The 24,734-nt window shown below is 42.8% G+C and overlaps 1 protein-coding gene across 6 annotated transcripts in view; it reads right to left on the bottom strand.

Moving 5' to 3' along the window:
- LOC135105832 (agrin-like) overlaps positions 1 to 24,734 on the bottom strand; it is a 136,079-nt gene that overhangs the window by 32,844 nt on the left and 78,501 nt on the right. For 5 of the 6 annotated variants that reach the window (XM_064014440.1, XM_064014435.1, XM_064014436.1 and 2 more), the window contains exons 3-7: positions 23,464 to 23,697; positions 11,408 to 11,543; positions 8,718 to 8,797; positions 4,681 to 4,896; positions 3,014 to 3,226 (exon numbers count right to left, since the gene is read on the bottom strand). In XM_064014440.1, coding sequence (XP_063870510.1) covers positions 3,014 to 3,226; positions 4,681 to 4,896; positions 8,718 to 8,797; positions 11,408 to 11,543; positions 23,464 to 23,697 — 879 coding nt within the window. Of the gene's footprint in view, positions 1 to 3,013; positions 3,227 to 4,680; positions 4,897 to 8,717; positions 8,798 to 11,407; positions 11,544 to 13,306; positions 13,387 to 23,463; positions 23,698 to 24,734 lie in introns of those variants that run through there. The other variant, XM_064014439.1, reaches the window with a different exon arrangement.

Below are 24,734 nucleotides of genomic sequence, written 5' to 3'. Positions count from 1 at the left end.
AAGAAAACAAGGTATGTACCGAACCATATTTGATGCAGCTAATACAGCACACGTAGGAGAACAGGAAAGAATAAAGAGAGAAAACGGCATATAACTGAGAACGTGACAGAAAAGAACAGGACGGAAGGGAGGAAGAAAAATGAGAGAATAGATAGGGCGATGGTAAAATAGAAAAAAAAAAAGAATAAAGAGCAAGATGAAATAGGGAGTTGGAAAATAAGAAAATACAGAAACACGCACAAGAGGATTTGGGAGACGTGTCGTTATATGAATCTGAGTAAAATTTCTGTGTCTTGAGCAAAGGATAATGTTAGTAGATAATAGGCGTGCAGTCTGTCCTTATAACACTGCTCAGGTGATCGAAACAGTTACTGCCTCCGAATATATTAGAGAAATAGAAATCGTGGAAGGATATAAGTGAAAATAGTTTTTTTTTTTTTGCGATATAGTAAATCACATGATGAAAATTAATAAATATTACATGTATCGGTGAAAATAAATAAATAAAAGTACAAAATAAGTTAAACATAATAGACTCTCACTTAAGAATCCAGAATAGTGTAGGATTATACGGCAAAAAAAAAAAAAAAAATAGAAATAAAAATAAAAAAATACATCTATAAAACGAAAAGAACAAGAAAAAAAAAATACCATTAACAAAATAAAAAGACGATAAACACACCTTCCTCTCTTCCCTCGAAAGAAAAGATAGATGAGATATTTTTGTTCATGTGACAAAAAGAAAAAAAAAAATCATCATTAACGTCACAAAACCAAAAATAAAACGCCTTCCTCACTCCTCGCTCCACAGGAAAAGAATATAGTGTATTTTCATATAAAACAAAATGAAAAAAAGGACAACACTAGACAAATGACGCAACAGGAAAAGGACTAACATGGCTTCCTCTCTCCTCTCTTAAAAATGGAAGAATATATATAAGAATCCAATATTTCTTCATGAGAGAGAGAGAGAGAGAGAGAGAGAGAGAGAGAGAGAGAGAGAGAGAGAGAGAGAGAGAGAGAGAGAGAACTGGAGCTGCGCAAACAGTTCTTAGAGATAAACTTTCCCATTTTCACACTGCCTGTCACTCGTCACTCACTCTCATTCTCTCTCACTCTCAAACAAGTCCTCTCTCTCTCTCTCTCTCATATTTTCTATGTGGCATTAGGTAGAATATTACAGATAATTAAGCTTAGAAAATGTGAATGAAAAGAGAGAGAGAGAGAGAGAGAGAGAGAGAGAGAGAGAGAGAGAGAGAGAGAGAGAGAGAGAGAGAGAGAGAGAGAGAGGAGGAAATAGATACTTTTTTTAAATTTCAGGAACATAACTTGCCATTACAGGTAAATTTCATAATGGGGAGAGCAGACTTTTGTTCCCTCGACATTAATAGAGCGAAAGGGAGAGTTCACACACACACACACACACACACACAGACACACACACATACATACACACACACACACACTTTTTTCATCTTTTTTTCTTTTACCAATTTCACTTGAGACGGAAATGGAAACATAACGCTTCTCAAAGTTAAGGAGGAGGAGGAGGAGGAGGAGGAGGAGAAGTTAAGAAGGATGTTTGGAAAGGCCTCTTATGTAATTATCTGTAGTTCATTTTTAATTCCCCTTTGGCTCCTTACCCACTCTCCTTCCCTCTTGAAGCTTGATGCGGAGAGAAGCACCGTCTCTGGGATACGAACTAAGCCTCGAAGCCTTTTAAAAATACGAAGCCTTAATTGTTTCTTTTGAATGACTGGAAACCGTACCTTTATCATTTATTTATCGTGGCTTATTTTCACCTCACGAAGGATACAAGGCTTGTTTCAGGTTATAGCAGTCTTTCTTTTTATTGATTTATCTTTTTATTTAGGTGTATTTTGAATCTGTTGTTGCGGATACATAAGTCAACTCTCCAATCAGTTGTTATTAAAGAAAATGGGAGAAAAACTATCACAGCAGCTGCAAAGAATTATATGCAGCGAATTCATCTTGTGGTCTTCCCAACACTGGAACACCGTGACCATGAAACACACTATAATTACGAAAGCTTACCAGTGTATAAGAATGCTCCACAACGAATTGACGACAGCCAGCCACTATGCAGCCTTTACAACACATACATAGTTGTCAATGTCCTTTTACTTTATCTAAACCACTATGGCAATCACATTCCACTGATATCCCTTGCGTCTCTTCCCTTCAGCTCGTATGTCCTTCCTGTTCTACACCCCATACCTTCCTCCTGTTCTTTCTACACCCCATACCTCCCTTCTGTTCTTTCTACACCCCATGCCTCCTTTCTTTCCCTTTTATGGTCAGCCAGAGTTCGAATACTGTTTGACACTGACGCCTGCATGTTAAGGGAGGAATTTCAAACTCCAGCTACCTTACTATACACACTGTTTGAGTACACACACCAATCTCCCTTTGTGTACTCTATTCTTCACCTGGACGAGTCTTGAATTACTATAGCCTTCCTTCTACGTATATTTCATGCCTCCCTCTCGTTGCCCTTCCTCCCTATGACCTTCTCTGTCCTCAGGCGCCACGACACCATTCCCTCACAACTGACAGGTAATGCTGATAAACGCGACGTTCCAGCATTCTAACAGAGCAGCGTGAAACATTTGATAACGCGGTGAGTGTTATCCGCTGACGAGAAATGGAACATGGGAAGGTAATATGAGAGAGGAAGGGGGAAGGCAAGGATGAGGTAAAAGTATACATAGGTGGGGGAAAGCACGAATAAAGGAAGGATCAAGGGAAAGAAATATCAGCAGGCCAGGTGCATGTAGTGTGTAGAGCTGAGTGAGTGAGAGAAAGGAGGAAGAGGAGGTAGAATGTGAATAGGAGTAAAAAGAGAGATGGGTAAAAATAAAAGAAGGTGCAGAAAAAATGGAGAGGAGATAGCTACCAAGAACACACACACACACACACACACACACAACATGACAACAAGGGATACAGTGGGAGAAGTAAAGCAAAAGGTACCTAGGACATGAATACTTACTGCAGCGGCCTCTGTATCTGACGGCGATGGCGCGGCGTATCCTGCACGCCTCTGCCCGCAGGTGACACTCGTTGTCGTAGGAGATGCCGTCAGCGCCACACACGGGGTCCAGGTGGGCGGGGCACTGCGGGCACTCACACACAGGCCGCCCTTGCCTCTCCACGCACACTCCGCCGTGGTCACACTGATGCCCCGCGCAGGGACCTCCCTCTCCTGCAACCACGAGAAAGTTTGTATGAGTTTGCATTGTACATATTCGTACACACTTGGGATATTTCCGTCTATTTTTTAATCATGTTTGTGCTGTTCTCAAATCCGACATCAGTAAGGTTTTCTTCTCCAAGCATCTTTATCAAGCACTGGGACGCCGACGTGTGTTTGTAATGCACAATGTAATATCTTGATGTAGCTTTATAAATTATAGCTTTATGAAATCTTAGTTTTTAGTCGCGAATATTGTAATATTTTTCTTATTCTCAGTGGGATCATAAGTGTATGCTAGAAACGTATATACATGTGTATTTCTCATTCTACTTTAAAATCTAGGTTGTGTAGCTATATATCCAAATATTATTACTTTTTTGGTATTTTCTTTTTACCTCTCAGCGGGAATATTAATGTGTGTTTGCAGCGCATATTATAATGACTTCATCTAATTTTAAATCCTGTGCGTGAATTTTACATATAATTATTTTTTAAAATCTCCAAATTTCAGTAATGATATTCTTTTTATGCATTAGTTTTATACTCTGGATTTAATCTTACCCATGCACATTCATGTACACGAGTACACGTGATTATTCTGCAGATCCTTAGAAAATATAGATTATACAAATTTGAAAAAAAAAAAGTTTTCTGATGCAGCTTCGCGAATATTAAAGTGCTGGAAATAAAAACGTATGATCAACTTTTATTCCTAATTTTTTTCTTTAATCTGTCTTATGTTTTTTTTTTTTCCTCAGTGTCTGGCAGAGGTAAAAAGCATCCATCATATACAAGAGATCCCACTGTATTCAAACACCACTGCCTCGTTCTATAAAGCGACTTTGATTTACGCTTTCAAGTAAAAACAAAATTAAATACCGGTTTATCCATCTGATTTCTTATAGAGTAAAGAATAAAACAGTTGAATCCTGCAAGTAAAAAGAGAAGCAAAAACACTACATGCCGGATTATTTTCGATTTATATTTTACTATACTATATATTTCCACAATTTGTATAAGTAGTTAAATAAGACATGGGAAAAAAAACTATTTATACTACTACTACTACTACTACTACTACTACTACTACTACTACTACTACTACTACTTCTTCTTCTTCTTCTACTACTACTAGTACTACTACTACTATATACTTTAACGGTAATAATAATAATAATAATAATAATAATAATAATAATAATAATAATAATAATAATAGTAATAATAATAATAACAACAACAACAACAACAACAACAACAACAACAACAACAACAACAACAACAACAACAACAACAACAACAACAACAACAACAACAACAACAACAACAACAACAACAACAACAACAACGTAAATAACAACAGCAATAATATTAACTAAACCAACAACAATCACAAGTCTTACAACTACCACCACCACCACCACCACCACCACCACAGTCACCACCAAGCAGATCTCACTCACCACACACGCCGACGTAGCTGACCACGATGTCTGTTTGCTTGACACAGACGGCGCGGTGCAGCTCACAGTAATTGTCGTAGGTCACGTCGTCGGAGCCACACACGGGCCTCATGACGCGCTCGCAGGGGGGCGGACACTCACACCTCGCTATGCCGTAGATGTCCACCTTGCACTCCTCCCCAGGCAGGCAGGTGAGCTCACTGCACGGATTGAGTACTGAAGGAAAGAAGAGGATTTGTGGCTGCAAGACGTGTGGTGAGGCTGAGGCTGAGAGAGAGAGAGAGAGAGAGAGAGAGAGAGAGAGAGAGAGAGAGAGAGAGAGAGAGAGAGAGAGAGAGAGAGAGAGAGAGAGAGAAATTTTTATTCTAGTACAGTAATATCTTTCTACCTATTTATACTAATGTACGTGGGTAGGAAGGCGTAGCACGAATAGTAATGTAGATATCCATATAAGCGCCACGTTTTCATTCACTTTTGAAGGGCGACGGGCGCAAGATGCATAAGAAACTGAGTTATCCTTGTAAATGTAGTAATATTATCTGCCATATATTCTCACTAATGGAGGCAGGCGTCCAGCGAATGTGGGAAAAAAAAAGACGAACATAAAAGACAGAACCAGTAATGGCAAAAAGAAAACACACCCATCCCTTACAAAAAAAAAAAAAAGACTCCTAATTTTCAGCTTCGTAAACAGAAACCAAAGAGAAGAAAAGAAACGAAAAAAAAAAAAAAAGAAATACTAACCTTTATAAAGTAGTCAAGAGTGTGACAGGAGTATTAAGCAAGAGATGGGAATGGGGAAGGAGCGAAAACAGCAGAATACACACAGTAAATTGCCAAACAGGAAACTGTGGGAGTTTCAGAGGAACAAACAGGCAAAAATCAAAACCAAAACATTGAGAGAGAGAGAGAGAGAGAGAGAGAGAGAGAGAGAGAGAGAGAGAGAGAGAGAGAGGACGATGGTTACTGGGAAAGGGGAATATCTACATAAAAATTTTCCTCTGGTTCGGTTGGTGGTGCGCTGATGACGCGTGATCGGGTTTGCTCCCTAACATAAATAAGGCACAGACGCATCAAGACGCGGGAAGGGAGCGGCAGCAGACCGAATAATGGGTGAGATATACTTGCTCTTACGGCTCCAGCGTCCCTACCGCCTGCAGCAGACTGGAGCAAAAAGGGAGAGGGTGGAAATAGGAGGAAAAAAAATGCCTATCTCTATCTCTCCAGTATGACAGGAGAGAAACACAGAGAGGGAAGAAAGACAGGAAAGGAAGGGAAGGAAGGGAGAGAGAAAGGGGAAGAGTGAAGGAGGGAATGAAAGAAAAAAATAGTGTCTATTTATTTAGCATAAAGGGAAGGAAAGGAGGGAAGAGAGGGAGGAGAGTGAGTGAAGGATGGGGAGAGGTATAGGATGGATGAAAGAGGAAGAAAGGAGAGAATGGAAGGGATGGAGCTGAAAAAATGCATCCATTTACCTATTTTCATGAAGGAAGAGAGGAAAGGAAAGGAAGGAGGAGACTGGAAGAAAAAAATCCAAGAGAGAAAACATTACTCTTCAGTCTTTGGGAGAAAAGGAAACTGTACTGCTCTGAGTAGAAGAGGGAGGCTAGAAAAGGAAGGAAGGATGAAGAAAAAAAAAAAAAAAAACGAGGAGAAATAGGATATCTTACCGTTGCCTATATGAGGAGGGAGGGTTGGACGGAGCAAAGAGAGAGAATATTTTAACCCTTTCACTGCGATACGAAACACTTAACATCACCAGAAGTAATACATGAAATCTTTATAAACACCTACAAGAAAGAAAGAGATTAAAAAAGTATAGATTTTGCAATTTCTACCCAGTTTAGAGATTGAAGGTAGCTGTAGAACAAGTAAAGATGTCTCACAGTGATTAGTAATTAAGGAGAGATACACCAAATAGCAGTCAAAAATTAAAAAGAAAAGAGAATTAATAGCAACATCGTAAATTGGAGAGAACCGAGTACAAGAACATAAAAAAACAACAACACTACCCACTGATCAGTTAACCTTTCACTAACCCTCCTAATCTGTCTGAGCAGCAGCAGGAAGAACAACAACAACAGTGACGCCAGGATGGAGATGAACGGGGATGCTGCTCTCGTTCATAACATTACGTGATCCATTTAACTTTTATCATCCTCCTCACCGGAATTCCCCCAATAGATGTCTCCCGTTGCCACTTTTTATCACCAATCACCTTCCTCTTGTTATTCATGTCAACTCGTCTCTTTTCTCCCTGCTCCTCGCTTGCTCTCTCTCTCTCTCTCTCTCTCTCTCTCTCTCTCTCTCTCTCTCTCTCTCTCTCTCTCTCTCTCTCTCTCTCTCTCTCCCTTCAGTGCATCGAGGCTCAATGAAGAGTCGTGAATACAGTGTCGCCACAAATCATAACTTGGAGGGCTTGTGTGAAGGAGAATGTGTCAGTCGAGGCGTGTCTCTGGCATTCGTCATTTATTCCAGCACGTGACGGCAAGGAAGGAAGGTAGGGAGGAAGGAAGGAAGGAAGGAAGGAAGGAAGGAAGGAAGGAAGGAAGGAAGGAAGGAAGGAAGGAAGGAAGGAAGAAAGGAAGAAAGGAAGGAAGGAAGGAAGAAAGGAAGAAGAAAGGAAGGAAGGAAGAAAGGAAGAAGAAAGGAAGAAGAAAGGAAGGAGGGAAGGAAGGAAGGAAGGAAGGAAGGAAGGAAGGAAGGAAGGAAGGTGTGTGTGTGTGTGTGTGTGTGTGTGTGTGTGTGTGTGTGTGTGTGTGTGTGTGTGTGTCGCGAGGAGAACAAAATTTAACAAGTGTTAGATGAGTGTCAAGCAAGCCATCTATCTGTTCAACTTTTGTAACCAGATATTGCTGTGGGCGGGTTTGAGTGATTTTTAAAGGTATGGTAACGCATGTCTGTCTGTTTTTTTTTTTTTTTTTTTTGTCAAATGAGCCGTCTATCAAGTTTGTATGTCAATGGCGGTAAGAACTTGAGTTACGTTTTAGAAAGGGTCTCTGTCTGCCTGCCTGTCTATCAGTTTGCCTGTCCGTTTGTCTGTCTCTTTTTTTCTCTCGTCTCTCAGTTCGGTAGCTTTGTTTAAATATTTATCCACAGATGAAAGTGAGAACGAATGATCTATGGGGTCGTGCCCGTATCAGTTTCCGATAAAACACTGTTATGTAAGTACTAAATGTGTAATTTCTATAGGCGTATTTAACTATTTATTTGTGCTTTGATCCAAATAGATTGAGGTGGACTTCAAATGTAAGCCCATTCGTCCACCGAGAGAGATCTGAATATTCATTTACTTGACGTTGAAAATACTTTGATACGCGTTTCAAATCAGACACCTGTGCACCTGTGCCCCCTCGTCCATCAATTCTTACACCTGGCGTTACTGGTTCCGACTAATGTGCCGCACCTGCCTCTGGTACGATGTCCGCGTCACTGCTTGCCCGCCCTCTCAACCCACAAGACACTGAAATACGCACACTGAAATATTATGAACATTTGTTTCTTTTCACATGTATTCCTATGTATTTCACTTACAAACTGACCAGACCAACAGACGTGAGCACTACAGAACATTACAAAACTATCCCTATTTCTTGAGTATCCTGGAGGTAATTTCTTCATATTTTATGGCTTAATATATTTTTTCTTAATTCTGTTTATTGAAATAATACAGTACATGGCCTAGTAAAGAAAGACAGAACTTTCAAAGAGCCTCAGTTATTAGTAGGTTCTATCGCCCCACCCCAGTACTACATGTGTAACCAAGCGTTGATCTCAGCCCATGCATCAGCCCAACCTTGTCTGCAGTCCAGCACCCTCACCCCACTCATTCCTTGCTGAGGTCTGAACTTTAGGTTCAAATAATTAAGAAACACATTTTCTGAAGAACTAACTATGTATACAATAAATAATGACACTTAATTAGAAGCACGGAGGGAGGATTGTTCCTTGCATATCGTGAGTGGAGAGGAAAAAGATTACTTGAATATCAGAGCCTTAGCCTCAGTCCAGGGTCTTGTCTGAGGGGAAGAACTTACCCACTGTGCAGGCTCCGTGGTACATGATGGAGAGAGTCTTCCTCGCTTTGCACGCCTCCACCTTCATCACGCACTCGTTTCTGTAAGGCAGCAGAGGACACGACAGCATCAACATCAAACTTATTTATTTTTTTTCGTACTGCACATTTTTTAGTATTGCCTAAATATAAGATTGTGAAATGTACGAATGTTGTTTTTTCCCTGTTTTTTAATTGTTGAACTCCACAATTTGTTATTTTTCCGACTCCCTAAAGAAGATGAAGCAAAGGAAATGTACGTTTCTGGCTGTTTACTATTGTTTTACAAAACTTATCTAATTAAAAACATAAGAACATTAGAAAATACGGGAAGCTGCAAGAAGCCATCAGTCCTACACGTGGCAGTCCCTGTGTGAAACATACCTACCTATTTCCACCTATCGTTCCCATCCATAAATTTGTCTAATCTTCTTTTAGAGCTCCCTCATGACTCAGCACTAGCAACCTGATTACTGAGTCTGTTCCATTCATCTACCACTCTATTGATTTATCTACCACTCTGTTTGAGAGCCAATTGCTATCTCTTTATTAAACTTATTTATTTTTTTTCAAGCTTGAACCTGATTAATTCTATCCTGATTATTGATCTTGAGAATTTTCCTTACGTCCCCCTTGAAAAGCTTTTTATATAACATAATGAACAAACTAAACAGGTCTCAATACTGTCTACCACTAAAGGCTACCACTGTCAAAGGTGCCTATTAAATGGCTGTGATTTTCCTTTCATTACATGTGAAGCTACGACGAAAATCAATATACGCCTTTAATTTTTTTCATGAGAAATATAACAGATGAGAATATATTCCTCTTATATTTCTTCGATGAAAAAATTGAAGTGCCATGTTTCAATAATTATGATTTGATATTCTGGGAAATATAACAATGAGAGCAATACATTCATCTGTATTTTTTTTTGCGATGCTAAGTCTTTTAATCATCTCATTGAAGCATGAAGCATTTTGCTCCACAACTCCTCACACAAAGGAAGGAAAAAACACATTCATCTGACGCCAACTTGCAGCAGGGACATTCCTTAACATCTGATGACAAACATTTATCTGAAGTCCCTCGCTGCTGGTAAAACTGTGAACATGAAAATATAAATTAAAAAGCTTTAAGCCACATTGCCAAGTGGAAAATAAATAAATAAATAAATAAATAAATAAATAAATAAATAAACTTTCCTCAGATTGTAGTTGGAAAAAGAAAATGTATATACATATATATTTTTTTGTCAATCTGCCGAACGAGATAAAAAACTTTTGTCTGTCAATCATAAAAAAAAAAAAAAGTGAAACGACAAAAGAATGAAGGTTCACCACACTCTAGTTCGTCCTTGACCTGGGCGCGGATGTGGACCTGAGAGGGGGGGAGAGTGGTGTATAGGGCGGCAGAGAGGAAGAACTGAAAGGAGCCAAAAAAGAAAAGAAGGAAAAAGGGAGGAAAAACAGAATAACGGATGGAGGGAACGGAAGAATCGTATTGGAAAAGCGCGAGGGGAGTAGTGAGGCGGGAGGATGAGGGAAAGTGGTGGAAAAAGCAGGAAGATGGAAGACAAAAGAATGAAAGAATCCTGCTGAAGAGCGAGAGGACCGCGAAAAGTGGCACACTGTCTCGTATCTGTACCCTGCATCCTGTCTTACCGCGCCACCATAGCCTCTCAGTCCAACAAACGGAGATGCTTCTGGCAGTACAAGTCTTCAAAGTGGGAGGACCTGAGACGATACTATTCAAATCTTCCTTGACATACTGACTATTGCTTGTGTCAGAGATCCATGTCTTAGCGCAGAGTGCAAAACAGGGGTGACTGTCTTTAGTAGGAAGGCATTAAGCATTCTATTCCCAAATATCGTAGACCTCGTTTCAACTTAGCTAGCTCTCGTGCTATTCAGGATAGATGGGCGGCTTGCAAACTTTATCTTAGCCTTCCATCTCCTGAAACTCACGCCTGATATCGTGCCAAACCTGTCTTCCAACTTCCTAGCTCACACAGCTCTCCTAAACAGGGAGGAGTCAGAACATATTTGTCTCATCGACTCCTCTCCTCAAACAGAATCCCTTGAATCTCTCAGTGATCGCCACAATACTGAATCTCTTAATATCATGTAACGTTACTTCTATGGCTACTGCTCTTCTGAACCCCCTAACTGTATGCCTCTGCCACTCCCCTGGACTCGGAGAGGACTTTCAGTTTACGCTCATCCCTGCTCCGTCCACCTCACTTATGGAAAAGTTAAACAGCATGTTCACTATTTTATCCCGTTCACTAGTAAACTCTGGCTCTCACTTCTTTTTCCTTTTCTCCTCCTTCCTATGACGACCTGTTTCAAAATGAGACCACCAGTACACCTCAAAAACTAAACTGGTCAAATCCTTTTGATTTTCTGCTGCATTTTCTTTTTGGGAGCGACGTTGTGAGCGGGCATTTCTTCTTTTAACTAATTTTTGTGCCCTTGGCTTGACTCAATACGTGAAAGAAAAAGCGGGAGGAGGAGGAAGGGGGAGGAGAGAGGAGGGAGGAGTAGGAGGAGAAAGGGATGGAGAGAACCAGGAGGAAAACCAAGAAAATGGAGAGAAAGAAGCTAAACAATTGAGGTCGAGAAGCGCGGAATCTTGAGCGGTAAGGATAAAAACAAACCAACCAAAACTCACGTGTAGGTCTTCCCGTCGCTGGCACAGACCGGGGAGTAGTCCGTGGCACAGACGTCATTGCATCGGCACTCCGGCTTCCTGTCGACATCCAGCTGGCAACTCTGACGCTCTGGGCAGGTCACGTCTTCGCACGGGTCTGTGGAAGGAGTGCTGAGTGTGCTTCAGGACCGCCATGTGTGTTGAAGCAGGTTAAGGGGAGTTTTAAGGGGTGTGGGATGTGTGATAAGAGGTGCGGGAGTGTTTATGGTGTGGGGGGGGCGTCAGTAAGGAGGAGGAGGAAGGTGAGGGCGTCTGGTGGTGGGTGGAGGTGTTTGGAGGCAAGTGTTCCAAATGTTTCATAGTTTCTTGTTGTGTGTGTGTGTGTGTGTGTGTGTGTGTGTGTGTCATTCATAATCATACGATTGTGATTTGGTTTATCTGTTTGCAGTGTTGCCATTTCAAGTCTTATTTTATCTATTTAATTATTTATCTCTTGCTATCTCGAAAATAACTTTGATCACTCTCTCTCTCTCTCTCTCTCTCTCTCTCTCTCTCTCTCTCTCTCTCTCTCTCTCTCTCTCTCTCTCTCTCTCTTTCTCTGGTTTCATGACCTCACGTGCATCTCCCGAGACGCGCTGCACAAGGTCGCGGTATTGAAGGAAAAAAAAGAAGAAAAAAAAAGAAAAAAGAAGAAGGAAAAGAGAATTTCTCGTAAAAGATTGTGGCGAGCCATTTACTCATTCTCTTTCCGAGCGCAGCGAAGGGCAGCTCACGCCTCCAGGCACGGCGGCAGAGGAGGAGGAGGAGGAGGAGGAAGACCTGCTTTTAGAACAGGAGAAAGGCTTGACTGTGTGTGTGTGTGTGTTTGTGTGTGTGATGAAGGAGGAGGAGAGAGGGGGGATTGAATTCGTTATCTGAGGCACAGTGGTTTTGTAGACTTGCCCCGGGGAGGGTCTTGTAGGCAGCACGAGGCTTGCCGAAGGGCTTGTGTATGTATTCGCCTCCCACTGGATCTTAGTCGACATGAGCTTATGAACTTAGCGTCTGGTTTCTAATACATGGGGTTTCTATTTGATTCGTTCGTGGCTACTACTAGTACCTGTGATCTCTATTTGTTTACATGATGTGGTTCGTATTTGGTTCCTGGATGATGTGGTTTTTACTTTGTGGTTCCTACTAGACAGGAATTCTATATGATATTTCTGGCTGATGTGTTTCTACCCGTCTGTTTGTTGTCTGCACTAAAAGCCTTTCCTATTTGATACTGGTTTCAAATTTAAGTGATTTCTATTTGATGTTACGCTCAATGGATGTGCTTTCTGTCTGGCAGCTCCTAGTCAACACCTGATTTTATTGCACTTTCGAATAACACACGTAAATACACGAGTTCCCCCAATGGGTGCACACAATCGAACTCACTGAGAGAGAGAGAGAGAGAGAGAGAGAGAGAGAGAGAGAGAGAGAGAGAGAGAGAGAGAGGAGAGAGAGAGAGAGAGAGAGAGAGGGTAATGTCTAAAATTGCAAACACAGGCAGGTCCAACTTAACATCCTCTCCACGACAGTTCTTTCCCGCAGTGCCACGCATTTCCACTCGACACACAAAACAGGATCCAAGTCTAGGATTTCCTTAACACGACACGGCTTTTCACTCCGCACAGCTCGTCCAACACAGTCACTCCAAGAAAACTCTTCCTATTTACTTATTCAACATCCGCTCACGACAGAGACAGACAAGAACACACACACTCACACACACACACACATACACACACACAGAGATGACCTAGCCAGCACAGACTTTCATAATTTACGCACACTCCCTACATAAGCGGCACACGCCCTTTCATGACTCACGGCTATTCACACAACACATTTACGCAACACACATACCATTACCTCACAAGACGTTCAGGTACTTACTTCAATAATACACGAGGGTTCCATAACACTCCCGAAAGAGGATTATACAGTACACTCTGTCCACAGCAGGAGCCAATGGTTCTATTAAGATGTTCAAGTTTCGAAGCACTTACCAAGCGTTTCAGAGGCGGTGAGGCTTCGTTTTTTTCTCAAATATCTTCCAAACAAACATTTAGATCAGTACGATATTTTGGCAGTTTGTTTCACACTCCGCCGTAATTACTGGCATTACGGTACATTGCTAATTGTATTTAATTAAGGCGTTTATTCTTGACTGTGATGGCGAAGTCTGCATAATAACGCCCATACAGATTCGAACAGATGAAGAATAGTGTAGCTGTGACGTCACTACCCACTGCTCAAACACACACACACACACACACACTTCAAACGTGACATCTTCAATATCGGGAAAAATCTTACATCACAGACACTTTAAAAGTGACAAGATTTGATAGAAGATAAATTCAGTACTCGGTAATTGGTTTGGTTTGGTTTCCTCTCTTAGCCTGAGATTCATAGATGCTGATAACAAAATAATTACGTATTCATATTAATTGATTATGGAGACTGGAGGGAGTTCAGAACCGGTACACGAACTGATTATGAATCCTCGAATATTTTCGGAGCATCCATTCGAAACCATATGTTGTGGAGTTTCGAATCTCAAAAAAGAGGACCCTTATAGCAGTATGAACTATCATCCTCCTGCTCAGTAGCACGCTGACCAGTGTGAAAGGAAAACTTTGAGAGACAAGTCAGACTTTAAATCTAACACTGGAAATCAGACCCTGTAAGAATGACAAAAAAAAAAAAAAAAAAAAAAAAAACCTCGTGGCTCATGCATAACACGCTAAGCACTCCTCAAAGTTCTATCGTTACCATGTACTGGGAAATAATTTTGTCCACGCTTCCCACACATGCTCTCACAAGAGCTTCACCATAAACAAAGACACAAGGAGACGAGCAGATTAGAAGGTAAAAACAAAGACATTCTATCCAAGACGGCGGCAGACAGTCGCTATTGTCATCCCATGTATCCTTCACGTTAAAGCATAACATTTCCTCCTATGTATTATCAAGCTTATCTATTTATATAGAAGGGTGAGGCACCCTTAAAATAGAGTATGTAAAGTTTAATGGATGAGAGGGTTTCGAGCGGCACCTCTATCACTGTGGACAGGACTAGCTGAGTCCTTGAGCGACGTGAATCAAGTTTGACGTCCCTCTCTGACGCTGCGGGCCTCAGGTGACTTGGTTCAGGATTACAGGAGTTTCTCGACTGCCACTGCTTCTCTCCTCGAGGACACTGCGAGGATTGGGGAGAGGAAGAGGAACGGGGACTATGCGGACACCTCTGGGAGGAATGAGGAGGGGAAGAGAGGGGACATGGCAGGGTAGCGCCGGTAAAGGAGGAGACCACAGGACAAGGCTAAGAGGGTTCAGGAGGGAGAGGTGCAGGGTATTTCCGCCAAAGGAGGTTGTTATGCTTGGCTAAGTTCAATTTGCGTTAGATTTCGGTTTTATGTAATGTTCCTCGGGGCTTAGTGTGGCCCTCACAAGCGAGTTATCAAAGGTGGCGTGGCGCAGCGCCTCCCAGCCATACTCAGCCATGGACGGCCGCCTCACCACGAAGGTAATTCTGCGACTCACGTCAAATTGGGTTAACAAGGAACAAGGAGCCTCACCAATGCCACTGCAGTCCCTCCAGCGATTCCCCGCCCTACCCCCTCCCACTCTGTCTCTGCTACGAACGTTCAGTATTATTTTCTTACATTCTCATGCATATGCGTCGTAGACTTCACTTAGGGGGGGGCGGCGGTGCGCAGTCTGTATACTTGTGCGGGGAAATGTAGGTAGGATCCATATGAACCTGGTGCAGAGGGCAAGCATGATTATATACGAGGGACACGCACGCACCTCAGGCCACCTCACTGTTCCTCGTCCAATAAAGCCACACGATGAAAGGCCGAGCTAATGGGTAAAGCACACTGCCACTGCCTCATTTTAAACCACTGCGCCTGAACCTGAAAGTTGTTGTCGGGGAGACGGGGACGCACTTGAGAGAAATTAACCTTGCCTAATTCAACATCACCTGACCTAACTTGAACTAATCAAACTTAGCCTCACCTTGTTCCTCTTGCCACTCACCTGCCACACCTGTCACCTGGTTTGTACTTAGTTCCTGCTCGTGTGTGTGTGTGTGTGTGTGTGTGTGTGTGTGTGTGTGTGTGTGTGTGTGTGTGTGTTTCCTTTCCTCAATTATTTATGGGCGCCTCTCCCTCTTGGCGTGTGCTATCGAGTGTGAGTAATGAGTCGTGTGGGACCTGTGAGGGCTGTTGTGTTACGGACGCCCCCCATTCCTCTCTCTCTCTCTCTCTCTCTCTGACCTTTAACTGATCGCCTTTCCCAAACTAATCAGTCCACGTATTTTTCCTGAACAAAATATTCCCTTCCTAGTTCAGTTCTCTCTCTCTCTCTCTCTCTCTCTCTCTCTCTCTCTCTCTCTCTCTCTCTCTGTTTTCCGCCTTCAGGACAACAATTATAGTCCCTCCCAACGAAGGAGACGGCGAGGAACAAGACTACCACAGGTACAGATTAACGCCGCAGGAGGCACGCGGGTTAATGGTCTATTAGGGACGATGGCACGGCGTCGAACAAGCGCCAAATACAGGACACCAAGCGCTGACTCCACCTGGACACCACTACCGGCCTTAATTCCCCTTCCTTCACCTCTTTACTCGCTCGTTATAAGCATTTCACAGCCGCGTTCCTTCCGTGTAAGAATATTTTGTACTTGTCATTTTGTCTCACCTGATTTTTTTTCTCTCTCTCTCTCTCTCTCTCTGCGTGTCCTTAAATTGACGGTGTTGTCTCACTCCTGACGCTTTTCTTTTCTCATTTTCTATCTGGTCTTGGTTGTATACTTGTCTCTGTCTCTCTCTTATACACTCATCACAGATTTTCATCCTCTCCTGTTTCTTTCTCCACTCTTTTCCTACTTTTATATATCAACTATAGATCCTATTTTATATTCCCAACTAAACATTTTTCGTCCACCTCTTAGTCTGTTATCGACTCCACCTGAGACAACATTGGCTATTCATTCATACCTGCCTTCTCTTTCTGACCCCTACTTTTCTTCAGCTACTCACTGCAACACTGAGCATCCCTGGTATTATAGCTGGTCACTGAATGTCCCTAAGATGCTGCTCTCACTGACAAGAAACGTTAGTGAAAGGAGAAAGTCTGACAGCAGTAAAGTGACAATGTACTGAGCTGTAAAGGGGGAATAATCTGTTAAATTTAATGGGAGGAGGAGGAGGAGGAGGAGGAAAAAGTTGAGTGAATAAAGTAATAATTTGGTTGTATTTCGGCATAAGAAAAGTAAAATAATATGGCTGTGGAGTGTAGGTAGAAATATATAGGTATATAACAAAGCAACTGCGGAGAGAGAGAGAGAGAGAGAGAGAGAGAGAGAGAGAGAGAGAGAGAGAGAGAGAGAGAGAGAGAGAGAGAGAGAGAGAGAGAGAGAGAGAGAGAAGGGTACGGCTAGAATTGTAGTCTGATGGGCTTAAATTAGTCATCAAAACCGGGAATTAACAACGACAGGCCTGTGATGGGACGCCTAACTGGACAGAATGTGCGGTGGCGGGGCGGGTGGAGGGCTGCGCAGCCGTTCAGAGGTCTGGGGCTCCAAACCTATACCAACAACTCAAAGACTACACTTTCCTCCGCAAGAAATGCCCGTGACTTCAAGAAACACACTTTAGTTTTCGAGCAGCCAACATTTTTTTTTCCCTGTACCTGATATTTTTACATACTTGTCAGATTAATGCGTAGAAAAATATGCATCTTTATTCCTTTTTCCTTTAGGAGGGGCACCGACCAAAGGCAACAAAATAATAAAAAAGAAAAGCAAAAATGAAGAGGCCCATTGAGGTGCAAGTCTCCAAAGAGTCAGAAACAATCGTCCAAAATTAGAGGCAAAGTGTCTTGAAGCCTTCCTCTTGAAAGAGTTTATCATAAAAAGAAGGAAATGTAGAAGCAGGCGATGAGTTCCAGGGTTTACCTTACATCTGTTGTATTTGATCATAATGTTCAACTAGGATTATTCCTCTTTTTTTTTTTATATAACTTATTCATGTAATTTCAATTATATACTATTTTTTCTCACTATAACGTCATAATCCTCTGCTTAATTAATAGACTGCGTATCTATCTGTTAAAAGCTAATGTACTATTCTATCTATCTGTTTCAAGCTAGTGTAATTTACCATCTTGAGTCGTCCCGTAAATACAAGTCACTCCTGTCAAATTCAGCTTTAACACTTTTTTGCTCTATTTTTCCTCATCTTGCCTCGCAGGAACGTCTGAGCCTTGGTGTTGCCTCATCACCAGGAACCGTCACCTCCTTCGTCTGCTTCACTTCTGACGGGTCTCATCCGCCCCCTGTCTGTAATCCTTTACTACCACCAGAAAAATGTTCTCTCTCACATTATCGTCAAGTACACCATGAAGGCAAGGATTAGGATGACCGGGATTCAAAGCCACGTACGGGTATGTTTATGTTAGCCACTAGGGAATGTTACACACTTAATAATAGCGGTAAATAACGCCGAAAGTGTTTTATTTTGTCATTATAGCGATAGTCATGACTGCATTACATTATTTCGTCTGCCTTCGTCGTGTATCTAAAGCTTTTTTCCGTAAGACTGCGTTATAAAAGCTTACTATCGCGTGAATCAGTCATACACAGCTACACACCAAGCTGGCTCAGGGCTGACTGTGATGTCTGTGGCTGTGTTTGCTGGGATGTGTTTGTAGTTAATTATTTTGGAGGTTCTGCGAATGCCATGAATTACGTAATTTGCAGCACGTTATCAGAGCCTTCTTGTCCTGAATACATCACGAACTTTCCCTTTGACTCCATCCCCTCTCTCTCTCTCTCTCTGTCTGTCTGTCTGTCTGTCTGTCTGTCTGTCTGTCTGTCTGTCTGTCTGTCTGTCTGTCTGTCTGTCTGTCTCTTTCTCTCTCTCTCTCTCTCTCTCTCTCTCTCTGCTTTGGTAAACGTGTTATGCTATACGTACATCTTTTACTCCATTTATGTCCTAAACCCGCCATCCATCATCTCTCCTCTTTCACTTTTTGTCATTTCCTTCCCTCTACATTATGCATGCGCTGTTACATCCTTGTCCAAAACGCATGAATTACACATGACCCTTCAGGAGACGAGTCATGCAATCTATAACATACACGTAAGTTTTGCCATGCGCTCCCCACCCATCCATAACTTACTGGTGCCCGAACTGGAGTATATTCACTCGCATAATTTATCAGGAGCAGCCATCCGTTCGTGCATCTGTTTGAGCTTCCCCCGACTCCTCGCCGACACCCGCCTGCTGCTGCACCTCACCTCGCTCACAAATTACATTCCGCACACACACTGCACTAACTCACCTCCTCACTCATAAGGTGTGACAGGTAACCCTCATTCACTCACTCACCTCAGCTTTATGACTTTGCGTACGAGCACATTCACACTAAAGTCAATCCTTGTATCTTGAAAATACGATGCTGGATTTCCTTATTACGAGGGTTTTCTATAATTTTCTGTTATGTTTTGCCTTTTTTTTTTCTGTGTGTGTGTGTGTGTGTGTGTGTGTGTGTGTGTGTGTGTGTGTGTGTGTGTTTAGTATATGTTAGTGGTGTGTTTTCTTATTGTAAAAATGTTACATATTTTTTTTTTATCTAGTATCTTTTTTTTTTCTTTTTATTATTTTCTCTCACTGTTTACTTATTTTGGTGCATCTCTGAGTCAACTCTTGTTATGTACGTCGTAAATCTTGAAACATGATGGCGGATTCCGAAGATATATCAGTATTTTCAAAGCTTTCGCATGTTTTGGATTATTTTTATTATAATATCGAAGTCATTCTTCCTCTTCATCAAGATGAGTGAGTATTTTCTTGAATTTTCTTGTCACATTCAGCTTCTTTTGTAAGTTTATATTAAGGAATAAATTTCAATAACACACATTAGACTTTCCTGAAGACGTATGCATGCGTTATTCCTGTGTGTGTGTGTGTGTGTGTGTGTGTGTGTGTGTGTGTGTGTGTGTGTGTGTGTGTGTGTGTGTGTGTGTGTGTGTGTGTGTGTGTGCGTGTGTGTGTATTTCCAATCATTACGCAGTCTGCTGCTTGGAGAACACACTCCTCAGAACTTTAAACCAAGCCGCCTCGTTGTGATAACTTAAATTGTAACATCCCGCTTAATTTTCATTTCATTGCACGAGCTCCATCGCTTTAATTCACTAACACGTTCATAATTTTTTGACCGCTAATGACGATATGATATATATTATTTCATTCGAGGGATTCTGGATGACGTAAATGACCAAAAATAATACGGAAAACAATGAAAGGTTTGAACCACTCGGTGACGCCTCTTGCTGTCAATGGTGGATTCCAGAATTATCCTCTCAAAAAATTTGCGAGGTTGAGGAGAAGCCTTGGCACTCACAGGATTAATACAAGTCAGGATTCCATAACCTAATCAGAAGGAGGGTGGTAAACGCTTCCTTCCAACTCTGTATTTCACTCACTTACATAATCCTTTGAACTCTACAGCATCTCACTCCATTAATTTCCTTGCCCTTCACTTAACTCACTCACATTACTAGCATTATTACCAACTCTCTTGACATCACCCTTAATCTTCTATAATCTTCACCCCTTCCTCCAAAATTATTCGCTGCCTCTTATATTTCACCTAACTACACCCACCTGTCTAGATTTACCTGGCGTGGACAGGTAAAGGATCTGGGCACGAGGCCTCCTGGTGCTCGTGGGAAGAACTGTTATGGTGTAGTAGCAGAAAGAGAGGAGTGAGGCGTGGGGTGTGGTGCACTGGAAGAGATATGGAGGCTAGGAGCAAGCTTGTGTAATGTAATGGTCGGTAAATGAGGATGGGAGGGTCAGGTAGGGCAGGGATGAGGGATGAACGGGTGGGAGGCAGCAGGGAGGGGTGGGCGGGGATAGGATGGGAGGACACGTGCGTAGGTGGGTATCATGTGTGGATTCCTGCTCTTAATTCTACATGTAATCCTGCTCATTTAACCTAATCCTACTTTAGCGTGACTATACATACTTGCATTAATTTCATTTCAGGCGGTACAAAAGAGATAAGTTTGTGCACGTACTACACTTCTTTTTTTATTATTCTTTTTTTACGGAAGTATTGATTTCCAGGTGGGTTCAATTTGCACGTGATTACCTGTCTTGTCGAGGCCTGACGAGTCCCCGAGACCCCGAGACTCATCACATGCAAATAGTCTCGTTTCCTGTTTCGATACGTGAGGCTCACGGCTGGAAATTACTAATCACAAAGGAACACAAAGGAGAAGCTTTCGCCTTTACTCTCTTACATTTACTTCATACCGGACAGTGTAGCTTGCCACCAATATCCTCGTATGGGCCAACAGATCTGCTGCTGTTTGTTCTTATAATGTTCCTTTATTGGTACATTTGCTGTAATTTCTGTTGAAAGACGATCAAGGGGAATTAGATTATATACCTGAACTCATGTGTCTCTTGAACCCTTTACAAATTGACATGTTTGGACAGTTTAATCGGGTAATATTTGGCTTGATATTTGTTTTGTATGGTTATATGGAAAAAAAATGAGACTAAATAGCGTGGAACTGACTTGCTGGACAGGATTCGTAATGTCTCGACGTCCTCGTAATGTCTCGACGTCATATCTCTATTCATAAAAAAAGAAAAAAAAAAGTGTTACATTTAAATGTTTTCATGATTCTTGTGATAGTTGACGTCGATCCTTCTTTTTTTTTTTTTTCTTCTTCTTCTTCTTCTTTTTTCCTCTTCTTCTTCTTCCTTTGTTGGCGTTTCCCCTTTTCATATGGGATCGCATCTTCATATGGGGTTTGACAAGGATTCTGCACCAATAATGGGAGAAGAATAACGCCAAAGCGCGACTAAATGGCTACTCATGTCTGTGGCCTTTGAATATAATAGCAATGAAAACCCGGAATGCTTACGAATACGAGGCGCTGTGTGGTGCACTTCACTGCTGACCACGACCATTTCCTCCTTGGGTGTCTATTTCCTCCCTAACTGACTATTTCCTCCCTGACTGGTTATTTCCTCCCTGACTGACTATTTCCTCCTTGGCTGGTTATTTCCTTTCTGTCTGACTATTTTCTCCCTGACTATTTCCTCCCTGACTATTTCCTCCAGTCTCTGCTATGGCACCTGGGACCGCCCACTGCACACTCCTCGAGGACGACGATAACAATGATGACAGACAATAATAACACATTTGGCCAGAGAAACAACAAATACAAATCCAGACTCCTTCAAAACATGATTCCCTGGTGCATATATACGAGTGTGTGTGTAGTGTCCATTTTCCAGCGCTCCTGAAGGCCGAAAATCACGTATAGCGCAGCCTGTTTCATCCCTTACAGCTTTGACCGGGGGGAATATTCTGCTGCCACTATCACTGGCTCGGTTTTGAGCGACCACCCGACACAGGCGACAGGGGGCAGGTGTGTCGGGGAGGGGGGGTTGGAGGGAAGGCAGCCTATCTCACCCTTCCCCAGGTATACAGCAGGTCATCAAATCACGTCCCCAGCAGGTGAGAGATGGCCCCGATATCTGCTGCGTGCGGCGGGAGAGGGGGGGATTGAGAGAGAGAGAGAGAGAGAGAGAGGAGAGAGAGAGAGAGAGAGAGAGAGAGAGAGAGAGAGAGAGAGAGAGAGGAGAGAGAGAGAGAGAGAGAGAGAGAGGAGGAGAGGAGAGAGAGAGAGAGGAGATACAGTCTACCAAGGAAGAGGAGGAGGAAGAGGAGGAGGAGGAATCTTAGTAGTAGTAGCTGTAGTAGTAGTAGTAGTAGTAGTAGTAGTAGGAGTAAATAGTAGTGATTGTAGTAGTAGTAGTAGTAGTAGTAGTAGTAGTTAACAGCAGCAGCAGCAATAGTAGCAGTAGTAGTATGCGTCAGTTTACTACTTCCTTAACTAAACAATACCACTCATTGGGTCTACAACAAAACACCGACAATATAATGACAATCACTTATATGACTCTTCTCTCCTTATATCCTCACGTAAATAATTCCATTCCGTCATTCCTGCATTGCATCTCATCCCCTCATTTCTGTCTTTCCTCTCATCACTTCCCTTTCCTCGTTGCTTCTACATATTCCTCCTCTACTGTTATTCTTCCCACCTCCTTTGCAAATTCCCCTATTCCCACTTCTCTCCTCGTCTTGATTCCTTTTTACCGGCACCACTTCCCCTCTCACGTTCCTTCCCTCATTAATATTTTTTCCGGTCACGTCTTCCTTCAATAGTACTTTACCCTCTTTCCTTTCTCTCTTATCGCTACTTTTTTTCCCCTCGTCACGTCTCCTTCATCGCTCCTCTCCCTCAGCATCGTCTTCCCCTCACTTACCCAGGTCGGACATTACCATCCCTCACGCGCCTCTACCTCTCTCCCTCACGCTTAGTACTTGAGGCACCAAAACACGTCTGCGACCGTACTCATTTTCCCTTTCCTGGCTCTACACAGTCGCCTGGAATATTAAAGTTTTTTTTTTTTTTCCACCACTAGTTTGTTTTTTCTCGCTGACGTAAGGTGTTTCCTAGACAACACCGTGGTTGGGGGATCATGGTGTGTGCTGTGTTAATACCGCCGAGGATTACACGCCAGGATGGGTGAGTGTATTATTATTATTATACTCCGCGAGCTTGGGAAAGGTGGAAGCAACAGGGAGGGAGAGGGGAGAGAGAGGGGGTAGGTAGCAGGAGTGGGGGAGGGAGAGAGAAGGAGGCAATACCAAGGCCATAAGGATAAAGGTGGAGAAAGAAATGGTAAGAAAGAAATGGTGAAGAGAGAGAGAAAAAGGTAAAGGAAAAAAGTCAAATGCAATGTAAAGGAATGGAAAAAAAAAGATTATATTTTCCCTAAAGTGCATGAGTGTATGGTTATTAAAGGGAGTAAATGAGTAAGGTCGTTTACCTCGCCACTTTGGCAATAAAAAAAACAAAGAAAAGGTAAAAAGTGTAAGAAAAGAAGGAATATTTCTTCCACCTAACCGCGTGCGAAAAAGAGTAAACAACAAGGACGTTCACTCACCGCATTTACCGGCGAATTTAACCTCCAGGTGTTTCTGATTCCTGCAGGCGTGTCTTCGTAGCTGGCACTCGTTGTCATAATCCTGTCCATCGGAGCCACAGACAGGTAAGGAGCCCAGGCCGCCTCCATAGACGCGGCATTCCGTGGGGCACTCACACCTGGTACTTCGGCCGTCCTCGGAAGGCACGCAGAGGGCACCATGGTGGCACTTCTTCCCTCGGCACAGGTCGCGAACTGCGGATACAAACATGACCTCAGTTAGATCACCAAGTGGCCACTGCAAGTTACTGGGGTCATGCATAGGGACATACAGGGGGACATTGGGACATGGGGGTACTGCTGTGTGGATAGGACACCATCGGGCACTATGAAGGCAACAAGAACCGGCCAGCAAGGTTGACAAGCGTGGTTCACAGGGCCATGACAGGGTGGTGGGGGCCATGGCACACAGGGTGACAACCAGACTCAGGCAACACACGGCACAGCACACACGGGGGCGAGTTGGCACTGCTGCAGCGACACTCTCGTTACGACGGCGGCGACACATGGTTTTGTACACACAAACATACACACACACACACACACACACAAACTCTCTCTCTTTCTCTCTCTCTCTCTCTTTCACACACACACACACACACACACACACAAAAGGATACGGGCACGGACGGACAAAGACACCACGCCCCAAAACAAATCAAAACAAACCAATAAGACAGTATCTTCCCTTTCCTCAACTCCCCCCCTTCCCGCCCTCTCACACTCTCAAGAAAAGAAATAGGACAAAAAACAGACACCGGAACGAGCTTTCCATACAGACACCACACCAACAATACAACCAAGACACAGGGATACAAAAAAAAAAAAAAAACTAACAGCAGTAGCAGTACATTTCCTTAACAGTCCAATTCATATTCCCTTCAGCCTCGTCCTTTCGTATTCTATTCAGGAACGGAACCGAACTAATCGAAACCAACCGAACCGGACCCAATGGACACCGGAGATGGAACAAAACTAGATTATTCCCCATAGAAACACAGGAACCTCACAAATTCGGGGACGTCACTGTTGTATAATTCTCATATAAGCGACCGGAGAGGCATCGAAAGGGAGGCAGACGGATAAAGGGAGAGGAGGAGGAGGAGGAGGAGAGGAGGAGGAGGAGGAGGAGGACCTGGGGAGAGGAGGATAGGGAGCATGAGGGGTTCCTGGATGCCTCTGTCCCGTAATTGGTCGGGTCGAGGGATGAAACAAGACCAACTACCTGGTTA

This window comes from Scylla paramamosain, chromosome 12 (genome assembly GCF_035594125.1).
Source record: "Scylla paramamosain isolate STU-SP2022 chromosome 12, ASM3559412v1, whole genome shotgun sequence".
Lineage (NCBI taxonomy): Eukaryota > Metazoa > Arthropoda > Malacostraca > Decapoda > Portunidae > Scylla > Scylla paramamosain.
This window is presented reverse-complemented; position numbering and strand designations above follow the sequence as displayed.